At 37.5% G+C, this 22,869-nt stretch overlaps 1 protein-coding gene across 1 annotated transcript in view; it reads left to right on the top strand.

Annotated features, from left to right (window-relative positions):
• The window catches only part of Rsbn1 (round spermatid basic protein 1), a 50,737-nt gene extending 29,641 nt beyond the window's left edge, over window positions 1-21,096 (top strand). Inside the window, exons 3-8 of the mRNA XM_059266000.1 lie at window positions 9,335-9,472; window positions 9,762-9,904; window positions 15,550-15,717; window positions 17,586-17,694; window positions 18,397-18,870; window positions 20,862-21,096. Of these exons, the coding sequence (XP_059121983.1) occupies window positions 9,335-9,472; window positions 9,762-9,904; window positions 15,550-15,717; window positions 17,586-17,694; window positions 18,397-18,867 (1,029 nt within the window). The 3' untranslated portion in view covers window positions 18,868-18,870; window positions 20,862-21,096. The remainder of the gene's footprint in view (window positions 1-9,334; window positions 9,473-9,761; window positions 9,905-15,549; window positions 15,718-17,585; window positions 17,695-18,396; window positions 18,871-20,861) is intronic.
• The last annotated feature ends 1,773 nt before the right edge of the window (window positions 21,097-22,869 follow it).

Here is a 22,869-nt window from a genome sequence, read left to right on the forward strand (position 1 = left end):
AGGAACTACAGATGCAAGGGGTAGGTAAATTTTTCTTTCCTCTTCCTTCTCTTCTTTACTTTTTTTTTTTTCTTGATAGTATTTCACTATGTAGCCCTGGAACTCACTCTGTAGACCAGGCTAGCCTCAAATTCAGAGATTCACCTGCCTCTGTCTCCCTAGTGCTGGGACTAAAGGTGTGCACCATCTCACCCAGATGGTGAACTTTTTTCTAAGAAGGACTGCATAGTATTTTAGGACCATACTGCCTCTATCTAAACTGGGGTGTATAAACTTTTAATACAAAGGACTGCATAGTATCCCCCCCTATCTCAAGTACTTACTACTTGATTTTGCCATTGTATGTTAGTAGATATGAATGGGTAGGATGTTTTCCAGTCCAACTGGGCAGTCCTGGGTTGGAGTTTGCCAATGTCTGGTCTAAGTTATTAACAGCTTAGGTTTTCTTCCTTATCAACCATTTGTTAACTTCTTCAACCAGGTCTTTAGTAAAGATGTGTTCTGGGTGATTTTTCTTGACTGTTTTGAAATGTTATTCTTAGGTTATTGTAGTTGTCTTCTGCTGCAGCTTAGCCGCTTTCTTCTCTTTCCTCTTTCTCTGTATGGCCCTCCTGACTCAGCTGTTTTTCTTTTCTTTCTTTCTTTCTTTCTTTCTTTCTTTCTTTCTTTCTTTCTTTCTTTCTTTCTTTCTTTCTTTCTTTTTCTTTTTTCTGGAGCTGAGGACCGAACCCAGGGCCTTGTGCTTGCTAGGCAAGTGCTCTACCACTGAGCTAAATCCCCAACCCCTTTCTTTTCTTTTCTTAATTTTTTATTCGTTTTTACATACTAACCACAGTTTCCCCTCCCATTCCTCCTCCGGTCCTCCTCCTTCCCCCATCTACTCCTCCAAAAGGGTAAGGCTTCCCATGAGGAGTCAACAAAGCTTGGTACATCAAGTTGAGGCAGGACCAAGCCCCTCTTCTCTGCATCAAGGCTGAGCAAGGTGTCTGACCACAGGTAATGGGCTCTAGAAAGCCAGCTCATGCACTAGGGATAGATCCGAGTCCCACTGCCAGGAGCCCTTCAGACAGATCAAACACAACTGTCTCCCACATGGAGAGGACCTCCTGTCCCATGCAGGCTCCAATCAGCTGTTTTTCTGGCTGGGCCTATATATACATTTACAGCCCAGCTCTTTGACAGTTTATTTACTGGTCTTTCCTCAAATGTTCTTTCCCCCTTTAGTGTTTTGGACCTTTGTTTCTCTATATTCTTTCAAGTCCTATTAACTATAAATTAGACTTTCTAATAATGAATGTGTGTTTATGCACCATGTGTTGCTTGTAGAGGCCAGAAATGGGTGCCACATCCCCATTACAGAGAGTTGTAAGCTTCTGTGTACGTGCTTACAACAAATATGGGTCCTCTGGAAGAGCAGTTAGTACTCTTAACCACTGATTCATCTCTCTAGACTCTAATTCTTAATATCTACCTCTATTTTGTAATTTATCTTAAACCTTAAGTAAAAACATGAGATATGACTACTTTTCTTTTTTTCTTTTTTTTGGTTTTTCGAGACAGGGTTTCTCTATGTAGCTTAGTTGCCTGTCCTGGAACTCGCTCTGTAGACCAGGCTGGCCTTGAACTCACAGAGATCCATCTGGCTCTGCCTCCCGAGTGCTGGGATTAAAGGCGTGAGCCACCACCGCCCGGCCTACTTTTATTTTCACTTAAAAAGTTTTTGTAATTAAAATATGATTATGTAATTTCCCTTCTTCTCTTTCCTCCATCCAACATGTCCCAAGTACTCCCTTTGCCCTCTCTTAAATTCATGGCCTCTATTTCTTTAACTGTTGTTATATATAAATATATATGTATATATATTCCTAAGTATATAAATTCAACTTGCTTAGTTCATATACTGTTACTTGTACGTATATGATTTCAGGTTTGGCTGTTTGGTAGTGGATAACCAAAGACTATTTTTCCTGCTCTCAGCATTTCTTGTTACCTGTAGTCCTCTGGTCTAGGGTTTAGGCCCCGTGAGATTTCCCTTTCCGTGTTAGCCTGTCTATTGTTGTTGTCCTTATTGAGATCTATTTAGGTAGCCATGTTGGTAATATTTCATAGATGTAGCTATTCTGATATTTCTAGGAGACATGGTGTCACAGAAAACTTCTGTTCTTTCCAGACCTTCTTCTGCTATGATCCCTGAGCCTTAAGTGTAGGAGTTGGGTTATAGATGTGTAAGTTGGAACTGAACACCATACTGTCATGTTCTATGCATTTTAATTGGTTGTGGTTTTCTATAATTTTCTCCATCTGTCGCAGGGAGACATTTCCTTGATGAGAAATGAGACCTATTTTATCTCTGTGAAAAAGGACAAACATTTAGAATGCATTTAGGATTTATGCTGGTTTAGTAAAGTGGCTGTTGTCAGTTCTCCTCCAAGATCCATCCTTTCATTGTACCCATGTAGTTGGCTAGATGTCCAGTAGAGGTATGATTTCCCTCTTGTTGAGCAGGCCTTAAATCCAAGTAGAGAGTTAGTTACTGCCAAGGTATGTGTGCTGCTATTGCACCCTTAGGGATATTGTGCCAGACTGCTTTTTGTAGTTCATAGGTGTCACAGCTAGGTAGGACCTTTGGTTGCTTTCCTCCCTTGGAATCTTCCATGGAGTCTTCCGGTAACATGAGGAGACTTTCAGGTAAGGTGTATCTCTTGAATCTCCAGGTCCTATGCCTGAAGTCCATGGTGTTCAACAATAAGGACTCTTCAACCTCTGGTAGGCAATCAAGGGCAACAACAATACCCGTAATGTTTTAGGAGGCTCTTTGACAACAGTGACCAACAACTCAGAGGGGTTTTGCCTGGCATTGGGCTTTTTGTTTCATAGTCTATGACTCTTGGGAGGAGCATTGTCAGCCCAGATGGAAATTTTAAACTATATATGTTAATACAGAAATGTATTATATGTAATTTTGGTAGGTAGATAATAATGTAATGCCTTATGGCTTTCCAGACATCCTTTCCGTTATTTTACCTATCTCCCTCCATCTGTATTTATCTTTCTTGTCCCTAACTAAAGCATTCCTTATTTCATTTTCCCTTCATATCACTTGTACTCTGCTTTGCAGTGCATTATTGTCTCTCCTCCCTCATCCATTTTCATTTTCCTGGCTTCTGCAGTTACTTGAAGATACATATGTGTCTTAGTCAGTGTTGTATTGCTGTGAAGAGACACTATGACCACGGCAATTCTTATGAAAGAAAGCATTTAATTGGGGCTGGCTTACATTTTCAGAGGTTTACTCTGTTCTTACTATGGTGGAGAGCATGGTGGCATGCAGGCATTCATGGTGCTGGAGAAGTAGTTGAGAGTTCTTCATCTGGATCTTCAGGCCATAAGAAGACAGAGACAGACTCTGGGCTTGAAATGGACTTTTTAAACCTCAGAGCCCACCTCCAGTAGTACACTTCCTCTAACAAGGCCACACCTCTTTATCCCTCCCAAGTATTGCCAAGTAGTGCCTAAGTATTCAAATATATGAACCTATAGGGGCCATTCTTATTCAGACCACCATAGTATGCACATCTGAAGATTTGGATCTAGAAACCACAGAACAGAGATGCTTGTCTTTCTGGGTCTGGGTCTAATTCTATCCATTTAACTCCAAATTTCATGATTTCAGATTCCACTTTTCTTTACAGATGAATAGTATTCCATTGTGCCACTGCATTTGCTTTATCCATTCATCAGTTGATGAATTTAAGTTGTTTCTATTCTTGTATAATATTAGAAGGACCAGCCTTAATATTAATACTTCCCAGGGGCTCAGAGAGAAAACTATGAATGGCGAGAACTGTTTTTGGGAAATAGAATCTCAGGACACTGAGCTCTTTAGTCCACTTGCTTTAATTCCTCTGGGATAACATCTTATTTACACAGCTTCAGTTCTGTTCTCATGCATAGCTCCTTTCTTGCCTGATTTCTCTCTCTATTCATCTACTTCTCCCTCTAAGTTCTATCTTAATTCTCTCATCTTAATTCTGCCTCATCTAGGCCCTTTTCATCTGGTTCTTACCCAGCTAGTACTTTCCCATCTGGCTCTTCCTCGTCTTCCATCTCGTCCACATGTTCTCTCTGGTCAAAATCCTCCTTATTCCTCTCCGTTCCCTGCCTCTCAGTTCTCCACGTTCCTTCCAAGTCTCCCAGGAATCCAGTTATAAACCCAAGCAATAGCAATCCCCTGTTCGAGCCAGGTCATGAGGCTTGGATTCTTACGGGGTCATAAAGGCAGGTAAGAATTTTCCTTAAGTGGTGACCACTAGTCTTTCTTTTACAATCCAAAGTGGGAGTGGTAAAAGAGGAGGTCAACTGAGTGCTAATGACCAGTTAGTATATCAAAAAGGGGATCTATATAGATGCTCAGTCTACATTCCAAGAAGTGGTTAGGTAAGAAGTTAGGGGTCTATGAAGTTAGTAAAGCTGTAAGAAAGGAGGGTCTGAGCTAAATTGTGTAAAGCTATTACTTAAGGTCCACCAGACCTAGGCGGTGTCTCCTTGTGGAATTTACATTAAATCAGGAGACTAGCATGTGGTGGTCTGGACTGTTACTTCTGTTAGTCCTTGAATGTGGCTAAGGGAGATATCTGATTCCAGTGCTGAAAGGTGGAAACAGATGGGCTAAGGGGAAGGAAGCCTTTCCTGAAGTTCTTCTCCAAATACCTCGAACATATATGTCCAAAGAGTGATCAGTCCACACTGTTAGCAATTCTTAGGGAAAAAATCAATTGGGAAAACTATGAAGGCACACATGATTTTCATAACAGAAGACAGCTGATATATAACAAACCAAATAATACCAAATGCCTCTTGGAATTTGGCTTCCTCTGGAGGAGTTCCTTGATCCCTTCAGGTAGTGGCTTTGCCAAAACCAGCTGAGTTCTTATAATATATTCCTGCAACCTGTAGCATTCTGTTATTAGCTATTGTGAACAATGGCAATGAGTATGGCTGAGCAAGTATCTGTGGTGTAGGATGTCGAGTCCTTTAGGCATAACAAGGAGTGTTATAGCTAGGTCATAGTATATTCAATTTTAGTTTTTGATGATTCTCCAAACTGATTTCCAGAGTGGCTACCAGTTTGCAATCCCACCAACAGCGAATAAGGGTTTCCTCTTTCCCACATTCTCTCCAGCATTTGTTGTTGGTTGTGTTGATCTTTGCCATGCTGACTTGGGTAAGATGAAGTCTCTAAGTTGTTTTGATTTGCATTTTCCTAGCTGCTAGGGACCATGAACATTTTTTGAGATGTATTTTAGCCATTTTTATTCTTTTGAGAGCTCTGTTCAGAGATCCCAAGCTCATTTTTGGAAGTCATTTGTTTGTTTTGTTTAGTTCTTTATATATTTCTGGATATTAATCTGTCATTCTGTGAGGTTCTTCTTCATTCAATTGATTGCCATGCAGAATCTTTGTAGTTTTTAAGAAGTCCCGTTTGCCAATTGTTGGTCTTAGTTTCTGGGCGAATCTGGTCTAATTTAGAGAATTCTTTCTTATTCCTGTATCCTGTATGGTACTGCTTGTGTTTCCTTCTAGCAGTGTTAGTGCTTCAGGTTTCACATTGAAGTCTTTGATCCATTTGGGCAAGGTGATGGATACAGGTCTAATTTCATTCTTCTACATGTGACCATCTGGTATTCTCAGCACCATTCATTGGAGATGCTGTCTTTTCTCCAGTGTAAGTTTTTGGCAATGTTGTCGACTATCAGATGACTGTAGTTCTATGTAGTCATGTTTGGGTCTTTGATTTTGTTCCATTGGTCTCCATGTCTGGTTTTGTGTCAGTGTCATTTTGTTTTTATTACTGTAGCTTTATCATATATCATGAAGTCTGGAATGGTGATCCCTCCAGCGGTGTTCTTTTTGCTCAGGATTGTTTTGGCTATCCAGAGTCCTTTGTGGCACCATTTGAATTTTAGGATAGTTTTTTCAATTTTTGTGAAGAATAAGATGGAAATTTTGACTGGGATTGTATTGAATCTGTAAATGGCTTTTGGTAGGATGTTTATTTTCACAGTATTAATTTTACCAACCCATGAGTATGGAGTGTCTTTCCATTCTCTAGTATCCTTCTCTATCTCTTCTTCAGAGCTTTAAAGTTTACATTGTAGAGGTCCTTTACTTACTTGGTTGGGTTTATTCCTAAATATTTTTTCTTTGAAGCCATTCTAAATGGGAGTGTGTCCATGATCTCTTTCTCTGTATGTTTGTTACTGGTGTATAGAAAAGCTATTGATTTTTACAAGTTGATTATGTATCCTGCTGCATTGCTGAAATTGTCAATCATTTTTAGAAGTTTTCTAGTAGAGATTTTAGGATCTCTTATGTATATGATAGTTTGCTTTCTTTTCCTGTTTGTCTCTTTTTAATTTCCTTCTCTTGCCTTATTGCTCCAGCTAGTGCTTCAAGCACAATATTGTGGTTTTTTTGGCATTACTCAAGCATTTATTCTCTTGAGCTGTTTTTTTTTTTGTTGTTGTTTTTTGTTTTTTGTTTTTCTTTAAATTCTTTAAATTCTTTGAATTCTTTGAAGTTTAAGATTGGTCTTCTAAATTCTGTGTCCTGGGGTTCATCTAGGAAAATTTCATTGGCAAACATTTCTATAGGACTGGTGGACATAGGTGGGAGAGAAGGATACTGCTTTGATCTTTAATATTGTTTGTATTTTTGCTAGGAGATCTGTTGTGTGGACTTCTTTTGTCTGTGTTTGATATGGACAGAGCCAGTTGGAACAGAATACAGGATATGTAGGTTGGGTTGATCCTAAAGATTGGGTATGGCTTAGGTGGAATGAAGTTAGGTGGACACAGAGGTCTGGGCTGGTATCCAGGGTGTGTGTCCTGATCTAAGCCTGGAGTTTGGGGGTAGATCTGGGGCTTGGGAAGGGTATGTAGAGGGTGGACTCACCTGACAAGACCCTGGTGCAAGATGTGCGGCGTCTGGCTGGGCAGATAGGTTGGAATATGTCTTGTAGAGGGCCTGGAGGGTTATGTGAGTGGGGTATGTCCTGACCAGAACCTGGAGGCTGAGGTCCCAACAAGCAGGTGGCCAGACTAGGCTGGGGTATTAGATGTGTGATCCTCACACATGCCAGTCAAGTGCTCTTATTGCTGAGCTCTATTCCCAAACCCTTATTGTTATTATTTTAATCTAGTTATGACTTTAAATCCAACTTGTCCCGTACCTGTAAATTTCATACACTTGATTTCTTTACATGGAAACCTTGTTTAGATTTGTCTTCTCATTGATCTATTTAGTTACCTAGAGGAATAAGTTGGAATTATAATGGTTAACAGTAACAACATGTGAAAATTGGAAGCCAACAAAAGTTAGAGTGTGTGTTAAAATGTGGCAAATCATACAGTTCTTTTGGAATAATAGATCAGAAGGAACTTGATGAGCCATGAGGATTTTGAGCTTAACGGAACTACTTGAAGCCTTTAGAAGAGGAAAGTTGAATGGTAAAGTAGTCTTTCTTGGGAGATCATTTGTAGGCACTATGTAGAATGATGGCTCATGGGAATCCCTCATGTAGGGACAGTGATTTTGAAGTTTTTGCAATTAGATAAGAAATGATTATTTCTTGCATCGAGGCACTACTTAGAGGGATAAAATTTGTTATTTAAGGGATGAGGAAAAGGGCTTATAAATTCCTAATTTGGGAATTGAGAAAATTATTAGCGTTGCTAGGTGAAGCAAATACAAAACTATCACCTCCCTCTCAACAAACAAACAAGTTTTTAGGAGTAGAGGGAAAGCTTAGAAGAAATTGTGTTCAGTGTTGTAGGCACTGCATTTGAGTGTCTACAGCCTGACTAAGAGAAGTTGTACCTACAGATCTGATTCTAAGGAACAGTTTTAATTTAGAGAATAGATACAGAATGTAGCAGGATATGTATAATAAATTGGTATTATAACTTAAGCCACTCTTAGATAATATGTTGAATGAGAAATAGACCAACCCTGCAACTAGAGGAGGGTGCCTCAAAAGAAGCTGGGACAACCGACGACTAGAAAACACTGTGATTTGTCTGTGATCTGTTTGGGGGAACTGGTATGAGCAGAAGCCAGATTGCAGTGACATGAGTAGTGGATTAAGAAGTGAGGAGAATTGATAAAAACAGGAAGTAGACACAGGTATTACTGAAGTAGTTTTCTATGTGGGGAAGGTATGTCTGGGTACATTTAGTGGCAAGTTGTATGATTCTCAATTACAAGTGGGCTTGAGGGATGAGGGATTTGTTGGTCCCTAATTGGAAACGTCTGAAGTAGAGCTGATGGTTTGAATGGCTTAGGGCTTGCTAGGCAGCTGGTGCAAGGACTAGGATAGAATATGAGTGAGAGTAGACCTTGAGGCCTAAGCTAGATCTGAAAGAAACTTTAAGCGAAGCCAGAGGCCTAATTCAGTGTAAGTAAAGGGATGAAACTGGGAAGGGTGTGGTTGTTCCAAAGGCTTTCTCTAGACATGTGAACTTACAGTTTTCCAAATAGACTAAACATTTCAGTACTCAAAATCTAGAACTTGAATTTTATAGCACTTTTACTTGCTTGATGATGGTTATGCCACTAAGTAAAAATCTAATAATATTAATTTGGGGCAGTTACTTGAAGACAGCATTAGTACTCACAAAGGTGTAGCCTTATAAGATGTGAAGCTTTTTTTTATGTGGATGAAAATAAACTTGGTTATACTCATTCTCCTCTTCTGCCTTTCTTCACTCCATCTTCCCTTTAGGTTTTCTTTCTTTTCTCTTTTCACACAGGAAGACATGCTTTATTTTTATTTACATCCCATCAGTTGCCCTAAATACCTGTATTTCTGAGCTGTTGGTAAATTGGGTACTGTTAATATTGTGGTGGTTGAATTATGTAAACTTAAGAGTAGTGTGGTAGCTTGATAGCTTTCCTCAAGTGAAGGTTAAGCTAAGGAATATACAATGGACATGAAGGATTAATGTGGCTATGGCATTTTTTCCCTTTTACCCTGCCAGTTTTACTCTGTCTTAAAAGTGGTTTCCAAAATTAAATAGTTATTATTAGCGAAACCTGTCTTAATGCCTTCCTTTTAGGTGTTGAGCTTGTAGGCTGACCTTCAGATTGAAATAATTTCTGTTTTTGGCTGACTTCAGAGTATGATTGGGTGACTGACTGATGGTTAACTTGTCCAAAGAACTGACCATTGAATTCTTAGTATGCAGATGAAATACTAATACTGGGAACAATACTCACTTCTTGTTCTTCATAATGCATTTCAATCCATTTTCCCTTTCTCTTTCATTTATCTCAGGTCAACAGGACATATTGCTGTGGTACCTACCGAGCAGGTCCTATGCGGCAGATAAGTCTTGTTGGAGCAGTTGATGAAGAAGTTGGTGATTATTTCCCAGAGTTCCTTGATATGTTAGAAGAATCACCATTTCTAAAAGTGAGTGTTTATTTAGACTATTAATGTTCATGTCATTATTTCAGTAGACACTTAAATATTAGAGTATTAAGTTAATCATGCTTACTAAAATCAAATTTTAAGTAATAGATGGTGAAACTATTTAGAAAAGTATTGGTATTGAATACTTCAGTTTTTTTTATGTTACTCAGCAATATGGCTTTTATTTCATCACATACACATGAGAAATGGTTTTTAGTGCTTTTATTTGGATAGGAATTATCTGTAAATAGCTTAATTTTTCAAATGTAACTCATTCCTTTGTTTCTAGATGACTTTGCCCTGGGGTACACTTTCCAGTCTCCAGCTACAGTGTAGGTCTCAGAGCGATGATGGGCCTATAATGTGGGTGAGACCTGGAGAACAAATGATCCCCACAGCAGACATGCCAAAGTCACCCTTCAAAAGACGACGGTCAGTAAACGTTCATTTGCTCAAATAAGCAAAACCATTCTTTTTAGTAGGTGGCTTATAAAAATGATTGTCACCTGAGCATGGTTTGGAAACTTGTCTAGATTTTTGAAGAGTTCCTTTAGGTAAAATTTCAAGTTGTCAGTTTCCTAGTTCAGATAACCTGTTACATGGTTATCAGTATCCTGAGAAATTAATTGATTTTTCTTAAAACTTGTATCCTAACTGCCTGTAGGACAAAAGAGCAAATTCTCCCTAGTGCGGCCTATACAAATCTTTGATAATACAGTACCTTTGTATCTGCTTTCTTCTCTCCTAGCTGTACTAAATTCAGTTTCCAAACCGTTGTCTCCCATTGCCCCTTGCCCTTGCTCTGGTCTTTTTATTTGAATTCACCCCCCTCCCACCTTCCTCTTTGCCTAGCAGGTTTTAGTAAAGCTTCAGCACTTAACCTTGAACATCGTCACCTTTGTGATGCTTAGAACAAGTTCATCTGGTCTTACATGGTTCCTTGGTGATCTTTGTACTGTTTTTGTTTCTTAATAAATTTTGACCTTCTTGAGGTGAGGGACTGTTGTATTTCTCTCTGTCGTCATGATGCATTGTAGGAAACCATGGTTTGCTGAGTGAAACATGTACTGTTGTGCTATTGTATAAAGCTGTGATAAATCATGTGCTAAGATATTTCTCTTTCACACACATAAAACAAATGTAGATTTACTCTAGCATTTTAGAAAATATCATTCAGTGAGACTGAAAATAATTTACATCTGCTTGGGCTGTGGAAATAGCAATTTAAAATTAGGCTGGGCATGGTGGCACAAACCTTTAATTCCAGAACTCCAGAGGCAGAGGCAGGTGGATCTCTGGGTTTGAGGCCACCCTGATCTACATAGTGAGTTGCAGGCTACTGGGGGCTACATATTGAGATCTTGTCTCAAAATAAATAATTTAAAAAAAAAAAAGCAATTAGGAGCTCAAAATGAGTTTTAATGGATTAGTCTTAACTTTAACTTAAAACTCACAGGAGAAAACTACCAAATCATAAAATAGCTTTAGACACTTAAGATGATCCATGAAAACCTTGGTAAAAACTGAATATGAAATTTGGGGATGTAGCTCAATTGATAGACTGCTTGCCCAGCATGAAGGAAACCCTGGATTCCACCCCTAGCACTGCATAAATGAGATACATTTGCAGTCCTCTTATCCAGGTATGGTGGAGGCAGGAGAATCAGAAGTTCAAAGACATCCCCAGCTACATAGTGAGTTGGAGGCCAGTCTGGGATACATGAGACCTGTCTCACAAACAAACAAACACAATATACTAATGCAGTACTTAAAACACAGCAATTAATCAAAACTTTTAAACAGTACTAGATCACAGCAATTTTTATATATTATGGTGATGGATCTTAAAATTTTAAATTCTTAAATACTATATGCATTTTGCTGTGTATTTCCAAAAAGAAATGAATGCTTGATTATTTTAAATGATTTTAAAAAGGAAAAAAAAGACTAAAAATATGGCAGACATGCTATGCTAAATGAGTATTCCTTTTTCTCACCTACTTTCTGAGTAATTAGATGAACCCTATTTTAGCTTGTTCCTTCCAGCTCTGTCAACTTTATTCACACATTATTGAAGCTAATTTATTCTGCTTTAAAACAATCATTCGATTCTTAATGCTTTATCAATAGGTGCATTCTGAAATTGGATAGATAGCAATGACATTCATATTTACTTAAGATTCAGATGGTAGGCTAAAAATTCATATTCTAAGTCCTGGTGTTATCACTCATTAGAAGAATATATATGTCACAATTTAGTTTTATATTTGGATCGTGCTTTTTTTAAAAATTCTGTTTTCACTAAAGTTTATCACTATCCCTTTTGAGGCAGGATATAATTTCTCTTGCATGTATTCTGCATAATTTCTAGTCTTTTTATTGCTTAGGAAAGTTTACTTTCTTCTGGAACTATAATGACTTTCTTATCTGTGTGATTTTCTTATTATGACCCCTCATGTAGCTATTATGAAACCTTTTTTTTCTTTATGTATGTGGTGTATGTGTATGATATCTGTACATGTTTGTATGTGGGTGTATTCACCTACCTGTGTGTGAGCATTGGCCAAAGGAGGATGTTTAATGCCCTGATCTGTTTATGACTCTCCATTTTATTCCTTTGAGACCGAGTATCTCAGTGAACAAGGTGCTAGACTAGTGGCCAGCAAGCTCCAGTGATCCTCTTTTCTGCACCCTCATAGCACTGGGTTACAAATGCACAAGTGTTTCCATGCCCGGCTCTGTGTGGGTGCTGAGATCAGAACTCAGGTCTTCATGCTTGCACATTCTTTTACCACAGAGATGTCTGTCCAGACCTGTGCCCCGCCCCCATGGAATTTTCTAGAATTTCTATAATACTGTCAATTAGTTTTCTTTTTTATTTTAGTGGACTTATAGTAATTATATGTATTATGAGACCCAGTGTGGTAATTTGATATATGTCTATAATGTATATAATGGTCAAATCAGAGTAATTAGCATTTCCATCCCCTCAAACACTTCTCATTTCTCAATGTTGAAAATCTTTCCACTCTTCTACTTTGAAACATAAGTAAATTTCATAAGTCACTTTACTGCACTATAGAAAAGTCTTCTAGAATGTTCTGTCTAATTGAGCTTACTCATGTAATCTAACTGTAGAATTATTCTTATCTAATTCTCTAGTTTCCATTTTCCGATCTCTCTTTATCCCCACTCTTTGCTAACCTTCCCTGCCTCTAGTGACTACTGTTTCTCTGTTCTATAAGATAAACTTTAAGCTTTCTTGTATATACCATTTATATCTTGATCACCTTTGGAGATAGGTCGGAGTTCTGTTCATTGTGGAAGGATCATTAAACAGCTATAAACCTAAGATTTCCCAGCTAAAGCTTTACCCCACCAACCAGTGGCTGTTGTCTTCCTAGGTTTATTTCTTGTGCTTATTCAACACATTTTCAAGAGTCATTCTAAGAAATGGAGGATATGCTGAGTTAGTATATTGTGCAGTTTTCTTTTTCTCTCATTAAATTTAATTGATAATTTAGTTGGAGTATGGAGATAGATTTTTCAGTTATTGTTATCACTGGATAGGCCCCTTTAAATAGTCTTGTCTGTTTTGATTTCTGGGTGTTCTAACATGCTTGATTTCCTTTGTTCAGTGTGTGTGTGCCCCCTCCACTCCCTTCCTCCCTCTCTCCCTCACTTTCCTTCTTTACCCCCTCTCTCCCTCCCTCCTCCACCCCTCCCACTCCTACTAGCTGAAGAATAGCACTCCTGATTTAAGTGCCCTTTCTTTTCTTTTTTTTAAAAAAAATATATCCTTTTAATACAGGACATCCAATTTTTAAATATATATGTAATTTTTGTATTTTATGTGCATTGGTGTTTTGCCTGGATTTATGTCTGTATGAGGGTGTCGGATCCTCCAGAACTGGAGTTACAGACAGTTGTTAGCTGCCATGTGGGTGCTGGGAATTGAACCCAGATCCTCTAGAAGAGCAGTCAGTGCTCTTAACCACTGAGCCATCTCTCCAGCCCCTAAGTGCCTTTTTCTGTTACTGATCTCTTTGGTTTTATTTGGAAACACTTGACAGTTTTTCTTCTAACATTTGGATTTTTAAATGTCATTATTGTGAATTTTGGTTGTTGTCAGTCTGCTGTCTGCAGATAACTGGTTAATGTTTGGTGATGCATTCATACTTTGAATACATCTTTGCACTTATTGAAGATTCTATATATACTTCATTCATCCTGGCAATAGATAGGTTTCACATTAGAGTGAGTAGGCATAGAAGTAGATATTAAATGGGATGTCCAATTGTCTAGAGACTTGTGTTATTTAGATGGCAAAGTCAATGTGTTTAGAAAAGAAGGTGCAGTTTCTGCTTCTGTCTTTTTTTTTTTTTTTTGGCTGAAATTTCATGAAGATGTAATGGCTATAAACAAGAATTTTGAATCAGTGTGATTAATGAAATTAAAAAGTATTACTCTATATGTCAAGAATTCTGGAAAGGTTAGCTCTGGACACCGTATGGTCAGTAGCTAAATACTAGCCTCAAAGAGCCAGATCATTTCCGTTCTCTACTTAATCATTCTTTTTTTGCCTAGGCTTTTCTGCTCATATTGGCTTTATGTTTGTTAGATCATTTTAGAATTCTTGAATCTGGTTATATTTAATAGAAGAAACTCTTATGCTTCTTTTTTATGAGCTAGAAAATTTCCCAGAGGATTCCTGAGCAATTTCTTTTCATACTGTCAAATAGAATCCACATTGTAGCAGGCATTGGTTTATGTCTCTTTTTGAACTAGTTTTGAATGTTCTGAGAGTTTGAATGATCCTACTGTAATTTCACAGGATTCATCTAGCTCTACCTCTGGAGCTTATAGATGAGATCACATAGGGAATGATCAGATGTCTGGTGAAGTCAGGGACTGTAAGGAAAATCAAGAGAAGAATGCAGAACTGAGTGGCAGCCATTCTCTACTCCATGAGATTAAATGCCTAACATATTCTCCTTCAAGGGGTACTGAGTCTGGCAGAATTTCACCTTTATCTTAGCTACTTTTTTCTTCCCGTGAAGAGACACCAGGATCAAGGCAATATGTAAAAGGAAGCATTTAATCTGGCTTGCTTCCAGTTTCAGAGAGGGGGTCCATGACTGTCATGGAGGGAAGGGGCTTTGCAGTAGACAGACTAAGTACCCGACACATTTCCTCCAACAAGGCTACGTTCTAATCCTTCCCAAAACAGTTTCACCAACTAAGGACCAAGCATTCAAATATATGAGCCTGTGGAACCATTCTCATTCAAACACCACAGTCATTAGCCTTCCTTTCTCAGTTTTACTTAATTTTTGTCCCCCATTATTTCCTGCCCCCTTTGACTCCAGTTTCTCTAAGGTCCATTACCCTTTTGTCTGCTGACTCCTTATTGAATAGTCTAGCCTCTTAACAGTCTCTGTTCACTTTTATAGTCTAAGACATTGTGATTATTTTCCATCATGCAAAATTTGTTTTGTTGGTATTGCTAACTCACTAATTCATTTCCTTTACTATCACCCTTAGATCATTATATTTAGAAATGTTTGAACACATGAAAAGCAGAATATAATAAACTCCCATCTTTTTTTTAATCAATAGCTATCTATTCATGCCTCATTTTTTTTCATGTATATTTCTGTCCATTCTCCCATTTTTCCCTTCTCCTGTCCATATTAGTTCATTTAATGTGGAAGGAGATCAGATGTATACTCAGTTTGCTGCCTAGAATGTAAGTCCTGGTAGAATGTTTTAAGAGTTGTAAATGGGGTGACTGAGCTTACAGCTTTAAACCTTTAATTATATTGTCCTTGTCTAGAGAAATTTCATGCATTCATATTCTTCAGTTAAGCCTAATAAGGTATAGTCTACAGAGAAAGAGAGGAAATGATATTAATCATTTTAATATAGTATGTTCAATGCTAATGATCAAAATCATTGTACTCCTCTCAGACCTCATTCACACCTAGTATTATTGCAGACCTTTATACCTTACTGCTGTTAATTTTGCTGTTTATTTCCTCATACTTTCCTTTGTTTCACAACCAAATCAACTATAGATCAATGAATGAAATTAAAAATCTCCAGTACCTACCTCGGACAAGTGAACCCCGAGAAGTCCTCTTTGAAGACAGGACAAGAGCTCATGCTGATCATGTAGGTCAGGGGTTTGACTGGCAGAGTACGGCTGCTGTTGGGGTTTTGAAGGCTGTACAATTTGGTGAATGGTAAGTTAAAGGAATGTCTAAGAAAATGTGGATTCTGTTTAAAAAGTCAGGGACCATTTTTAAATTGTGGTGAAAAACGTATAACATAGCTTCTCATCTGAACATTTTTATGGTGGAAGTGTAACTACACTGTGATGAAACAGTGCTCTAGAATTTTGTATCTTGCAAAACTGAAACTTGATGCTCACAGCTACTTTCACCTCATCCGTAGATCATGGCAACCATTACCATGCATTCTCTTGCCATTTATGGTATCTCATAGAAACGGAAGCGTACTTTCCCCTCCTCTTTCCTTTTTACAGAAAGTAATCCTAGTGGGCCAATGAGATGGTTTAGTGGATTAAAGGTGTTTGCTGTTAGGCCTGACCACCCAAGTTCAATCCCTAGGGCTCTGACCTCCACACACTGGTATATACACATGTGCATGCACATATACAAATATTAATGTAATATAATTAATTGTAGTGACAAAAGGGAATTATTTTTTATTACACTTACGTATATTTTTGTGTTGTGAGGTATGTGCTACAGCAGTTGTGTGGCAGTTAGACAACTTGTAGAAGTTGGTTCTCTCCATCTGGGTCCTACAGATTGATCTTAGGCAGTCAGGCTTGGTGGCAGGCACCATTACTCAATAAGGCATCTTGGCAGTTGCATTTTTTTTCATCTCACTCAGCCATTTCTATTAAAATAATGTCCCTCAGAGTTTATCCATGTTGTAACAAGTGTCAGACTTTAAGGTAAGTGTAGTCCCTTAGGCACATATATGCATGCACATGCAGACTCATGCAAACCATTTTGTTAGTTCACTCAGTAGGTGTTTGGTTACTTTTACCATTGGCTCTTTGATTGTTAACATAGGTGTTCAATACCCAGAAGTAGAGTTGCTAGATAATATGGCAATTCTGTTTTATTACTTTGAGAAACTGCTGTACTGTTTTCTGTAGTGGCTGCTTCATTTTACACTCACTTGGAGCTTAGTTTTATTTGTAAATTTGATATCTTTTTGTTTGTTTGTTTGTTTTGTTTGAGACAGGGTTTCTAATAGTAGCCCTGGCTGTCCTGGAACTCACTCTGTAGACCAGGCTGGCCTGAAACTCAGAGATCTGTCTGCCTTTTGCTTCCTGAGTGCTGGGATTAAAGGAGTGCATCACTACTGCCTGGCTCAGCCTGGTTTTATTATAACAAAGCTCAAGTTCCCTAATGAGACAACAGCAAATGCATCCCATTTAGAATAAAACTTAAAAATAAAAATAAAAATAAAAATCCTGATCCAGGGTCTCACTGTGTAGCTCAGCATATCCTTGGACTTATTATGTATGTCAGGCTAGCCTCAAAATTAAGATCTTCTCTTCTTGGCCTCAGCTCCCCAAGTGCTGGGATTGTGGGCATACACCAGCATGAAAGATTGTTGCAAGGCTAGACTAGAACTATTCTTTTTAGCCATTATTGCTTGAATTTTTAACAACTTACTGATTTTTTTTTTAAGGCTTTATTTATGTACATTGGTGTTTTGCCTGCATGTATGTTTATGTGAGGATGTCAGATCCTCTGGAATTGGAGTTACAGACAGTTGTGAGCTGCCTTGTGGATGCTGGGAATTATTGAACCCAGGTCCTCTAGAAGAGCAGTCAGTGCTCTTAACCGCTGAGCGATTCTCCAGCCCTGATTTTTGTTTTTTAAAAAACCTTTTATTGATATGCTTTTATTTTTTCAAAACTGATTAAAGAAGTACACTCTTAATCTTTAGAAGACAGGCATTTTATGTATTTACTTATTTGCTCAAAGTAGCATTCTAGAAACTGGAAAACAAATTGTCATTTTGCATTGTGGATGCTAGTCCCTAAACTTTGTCTTATTAATATTAGGAGTGACCAACCTCGCATAACCAAAGATGTGATTTGTTTTCATGCTGAGGACTTTACTGATGTTGTACAGAGACTCCAGTTAGACCTTCATGAACCTCCAGTGTCCCAGGTAATATTTCTCACATTCTCATTACCCTTTCAGTGAGACATTGGAAATAGCATCTGGATCCATTTTATTAGGCATTTTTTTTGTAATTGGATTCACAGACAGTAAATTTAACTTTATTTTTATTAAATTCTGAGTGAGCTTCCCAAGCAAAATCTTTGGGATGGAGGGTGGGCCTGAGATGGACCAGCTGTTCACTTCTGGCCATAAGCAGTCTTACTTAGTAATCTCACTGTGCTGTGGCCTCAACTGCAAAATGTCAGAAGATATGAAGGGAAAGATTAAATGTTGCCTTTATGTGTGGTGAAGATACTGATATAACCCGGCAGTGATGACACATGCCTTTAATCCCAGCACTCGGGAGGCAGAGGCAGGTGGATCTCTGAGTTCAAGGCCAGCCTGGTCTACAGAGCAAGTTCCAGGACAGCCAAGGATACACAGAGAAACCCTGTCTTGAGGAACAAAAAAGTTACCAATATTTAGCTGCACTTTCAAGAATGTACTGATTCCATAGGCTATCTCAACAATCTTTTGTTATTAAAAAGGGTAAATATGTAGAAAAGGCTTCCCAATGGTTATATTCTCTCAAGATTTGATTTTTTGTTTTAAAAGTTTGCCATACTGTTTTCCCCTTGAATTAGAATATTTTGTTTGAATCATTACATATTTTAAGGTCTCATGCAATTTCTTGGCCTTTGTTTTTAGTGTGTACAGTGGGTGGATGAAGCAAAACTAAACCAAATGAGGCGAGAAGGAATTCGCTATGCTAGAATTCAGCTTTGCGACAATGATATCTACTTCATCCCTAGAAATGTCATTCATCAGTTCAAAACAGTGTCAGCAGTATGCAGCTTAGCCTGGCATATAAGGCTTAAACAGTACCACCCTGTTGTGGAAGCCCCTCAAAACACAGAAAGCAATTCCAACATGGACTGTAGTTTACCTGGAAAGCGAGAATTAGAAGTTGACTCCCAGTGTGTGAGAATAAAAACTGAATCTGAGGAAACATGCACAGAGATGCAGCTTTTGACAACTGCTCCATCATCTTTCCCACCTCCATCAGAGCTTCATCTCCAGGATCTGAAGACACAGCCTATTCCAGTTTTCAAGGTGGAAAGTAGACTGGACTCTGACCAGCAACACAGTCTGCAGGAACATCCAAGCACTCCTGTGTAATATGTACATATTCAAACACATTTTTTAACTTTTTTAAATTTTGATGTGAAGTTATAGTTTTATAACTGGCTTAAGTTAAGTTTTATTGGAGAAATCTTGCCTATAATTCTATAAAGAGAAATGACATTCCACAAATGTCAAGCATATCTTTTTTACACAGATTATGCAAAGCTAAGAGTTGTATCTTATCCCGTTAGTACAGTATGTAATAGTGGGTCTGCTGCTACTTTCTGTTTTAAGGTGTGAGGTAACAATTCAATCTCTTCTTCAAATCAAAACCAGAATTCTCTGGATTAGCAGGTTCTCACTTGGTAAATGATTCACTTCCCTTGGTTTTATCTTTCCTTGTCTCTTGCCATATTTGCTTTATGTGGTAGAAAGATTTATGGTTTAGTACTTGTGTCTTCATGGCACCTTGTCAGTTTCCACAGTAAAATGGCATTGGTTGCAGGAAAGGCTCCTACATTTGGTACATGGGCAAGTAAATTATTTAGTTCCAACCACAAAGAAGACATAGTTTCTAAAGAAAATTGAGTGGCTCTCTGGTTTTTAGCACAAGAGGAAGCACAGCACTTTCTGATCCAGGCTGTCTTTTTGTGTCCGTTATTTAAAACCCAGTGGATATTTCAACTAAACAAAAATCTAAAGATGGATAATTCTTGGTTATTCATTATCCATGGCTCATTAATTTTTTCTAGGCTATATAGTAACCGTGGAGGCTGTTTTGAGCAAAAGAGATAATGTTGACCCATTGTTCTGCTTCCTAGTATCCTCACATTTCCTGTGGATACTTTCCCTAAACTGATCACAAATATCAAAGTTAGAGATTCATCAGTCTTACTGATGAGGCCTGCCATATCTGAGCATCAAACTTAGGAGAAACTATTCTTGTGACTTGGCATCTACTTTTGAAATCTTCACAATTTTATCTGGCGAATACCTGGGTTTGTTCATTGTTAGTCATGTTGCTATTTTCTAGTAACAGGCATTAGACTTCCATCCTAGAGTTTCAGGTAGGCTGAAGCTTAGGGTCTGGATATTTACTTTGTTTTCAATATAGGCCTTCTTTCAATAGGCTTCCTTCATAGAAGTAATGGTCTTTCTCTTATTTGGAATGTTCATGTGCTATGCATTCTACTTTCTCTTAGTTGATAACTCAGTAGGCCTTTTATTTACTAAAGGAAGAGTACTCCCCACACCTAAGACCAGATTCTTGTATCTACCTGGTTACAGTGCAATTTGATTTTTTTTTTTCCTGGATGGTGAGATTTGAAATATTTGCATTAACATAGGCAAAAGAAAAAGATGCTGCTTTATTATGTCTGTCACCATGGAACTTAGCTGCATCTTTGGAAATATCAAATATGAATTTTCTCTAAAAATATTCTGAAATAGGTTAAATCTTATATAAATATTACTTTGTGCAATATTGTTGTGTAGTTAAATGCATATTAGCAAAGTATAGAGGTCACTGTGTAAACCGATAGAAAAGTAACCATCAGCAAATACTACAGTGATTAGTTAGAATCTGTATTATTCCTTATATATATGTATATGTATGTATTCTCTGTTACAAAGGATGAAGACAAATAAATAGGGAAACACTTCAATGTAAACCATTTATGAATTGGAAGTGATGTTGCTTTTAGTTATCTTTGTAAATAAGGTAATTAGAATGGTGTGAAAGGTCATGTGATTATTACAGGGGTGTTTTTAAATCCTATGTATAAATTCTAGTTTATCAAACTAGTTTTTAAGGGACCTTTGAGGGTATTTTTTGTTGTTGTTACTTTGTGGAGAAGGGGTTTATCACAAAATGAATGGGTTTGGGTTATTTCTTATTTTTATTTTTCTGTCCAGAAGAATTTCATAGAGCTTTACCAGGCTGTGCAAAGAAAAATTCTTCTCAGGCAACCTTTGCTTTTAAAAGTAATCATGAAGAGAAAAAGTTGTTAACGCAAAAAGTTTTATTTTTGTTTTTCTTGTCTTCCAAGATCCGATTTCCCCATCTCCCACTTGCCATCCAGCAGATGCCATCTGTCATCTAAGCTGGTCATTACCTAAAACCAAGGAGACTGTCTCCTGACAGCCAGCACTGTGTGTAATCACTCAGGAACCAGCGGATCTGCAAAGACCTACAATCAAACGCAAATCTCCATTTTCCTTTTTACAAAACAGTCTACCCTCACCTCCAGTATAAACAATAAAAGAATATAAAAATGTTGAAAATCATGTACTAATGAAGTCATTGTATATTAGATTGCAATAGAATGGAAAGAAACATTTAGCTAGTAATGTATCTGGAAACTCTGAATGTCCTATGTGAGTATTAGATTTTGATAGCATGCTTTAAAAGACTGATGAATATAAAAGCAGAAGTTTTGAGTTTCTTGCTGCTTTCAAAACTGTCCTAGTTGAGCGATACAAATGATTGCAACTTTTCTAAATCATTAAACTATTTGGTTTGGTGGAGTGAGGCATGGAGCAGTCTGGCATCCTCTGATTTGTAAAGTAGCGATGGCAGTGAAGTTGTAACTGAAATCGAAACTGATCTTCCTTTCTGGTATGTCATCTGTTGTGCCAACCCTTGAGATCACTTGCAGAATGTGGCTATATGTTTTAGTACTTTGTGGATCAGAGGGATATTTAAAAAATATGTCATGGAAAGGACCTAATAAACGAATATTCCTGACAGCAAATATAATGATTTTATGGTAACTATTAAAAAGCATAAAAGTCTTCCCCTTCCCCAGAGGTCATTCTGTACTTATCAAGATAGGCTAGGAGTTAGGGTTACGATTCTAAGAGGTGTCCCAAATTCATAAAGCAATAATAACCTCCATATTGGTTCCCTCTTCCAAAGTTTAACTCTTGAAAAATGAATTCTTAGGCTTAATTGTACTTGCCTATTCAGTACGTACAAGTTTTACTGATGCATTATTTTTACTTAAAGACTTTTAGAAAGTGCCCTGTCCCCTCAAACAGTTGAACTATCAGTTCACTAATATTACAGGCTCTTGTATGGGGAAGGGAACTTACAAATCATTTACTAAACTTTAGGAACAGATGTATCAGTCTTAACAGGCATAAAGATCTCACCTAATGACTTGAGAAACTTTTGTTTATTGCTTTTCCCTGTATAAATATTGTCTAGAAGGAGAGTTAATATAGGAACAAGACTCCAAAATCCATGAAAATATATTCCTAGTGAATATATCCTTTATCATTAATATTAGCCCATTATATTTTCATCTGTATTTGCCTTTGCAATTTATTTGTATTTATTGAGGATATTAGAATTACTGAGTTTGTGTCTTTCTAATAAATTTGTTTCATCCTTTAAGTAGCACATGCCAGAGGTTCACATTTGTGCTAAGTTTCATGTTTTCAAGACAGTCTGTAGCTGTATTTACTGGTCATGCAGGTAGAGGAGATGCACAACACCAGTGTTTTTCTTAAGTGCATAAAGGACTTACCCTCATCCTGGAAGTCTGTTGCTTTAAAAGCAAGTATCCATAAATATTATGGCCTTCCATTTTAAAAAATCTTCATAAATTTTTTAGGATCCACTTGTGCATGTAGTTGAGACCACTGTCTCTTAAAATATAGCACTTTTCAATTCTCTCTAAAGAAATACTTATGTACTACTTCTATCACATGTTGTAAATTTTCATGTAATAGTGTTTTCTGTGACTAAACTTCATTTTGATTGGCAGCTAAGACTTTTTTTTTCCTGTGGCTTTAATTTATCTAAGAGGTCTTTGCATATAGATGAAATGTATAATTTGCCTGGCGGACTATTTGCGTTTGTGTGGCCTTAGTTTGTTTATTGACATTAACAAGTGTTTTAAAAGGTTTTTAATGAATAGTCTTAAATCTAAATTTGTGTGAATAATAATCCTTTTAACACAGTGCTTTTTTTGTAGCTGTCTAAGTGTTAAATTGTTAAGCTATTTCTTTGTAAAATAGGACAATGGAATGCATAGTTTTTTTTTTCCTGTA

Source organism: Peromyscus eremicus, chromosome 6, assembly GCF_949786415.1.
Source record: "Peromyscus eremicus chromosome 6, PerEre_H2_v1, whole genome shotgun sequence".
Taxonomy (NCBI): domain Eukaryota; kingdom Metazoa; phylum Chordata; class Mammalia; order Rodentia; family Cricetidae; genus Peromyscus; species Peromyscus eremicus.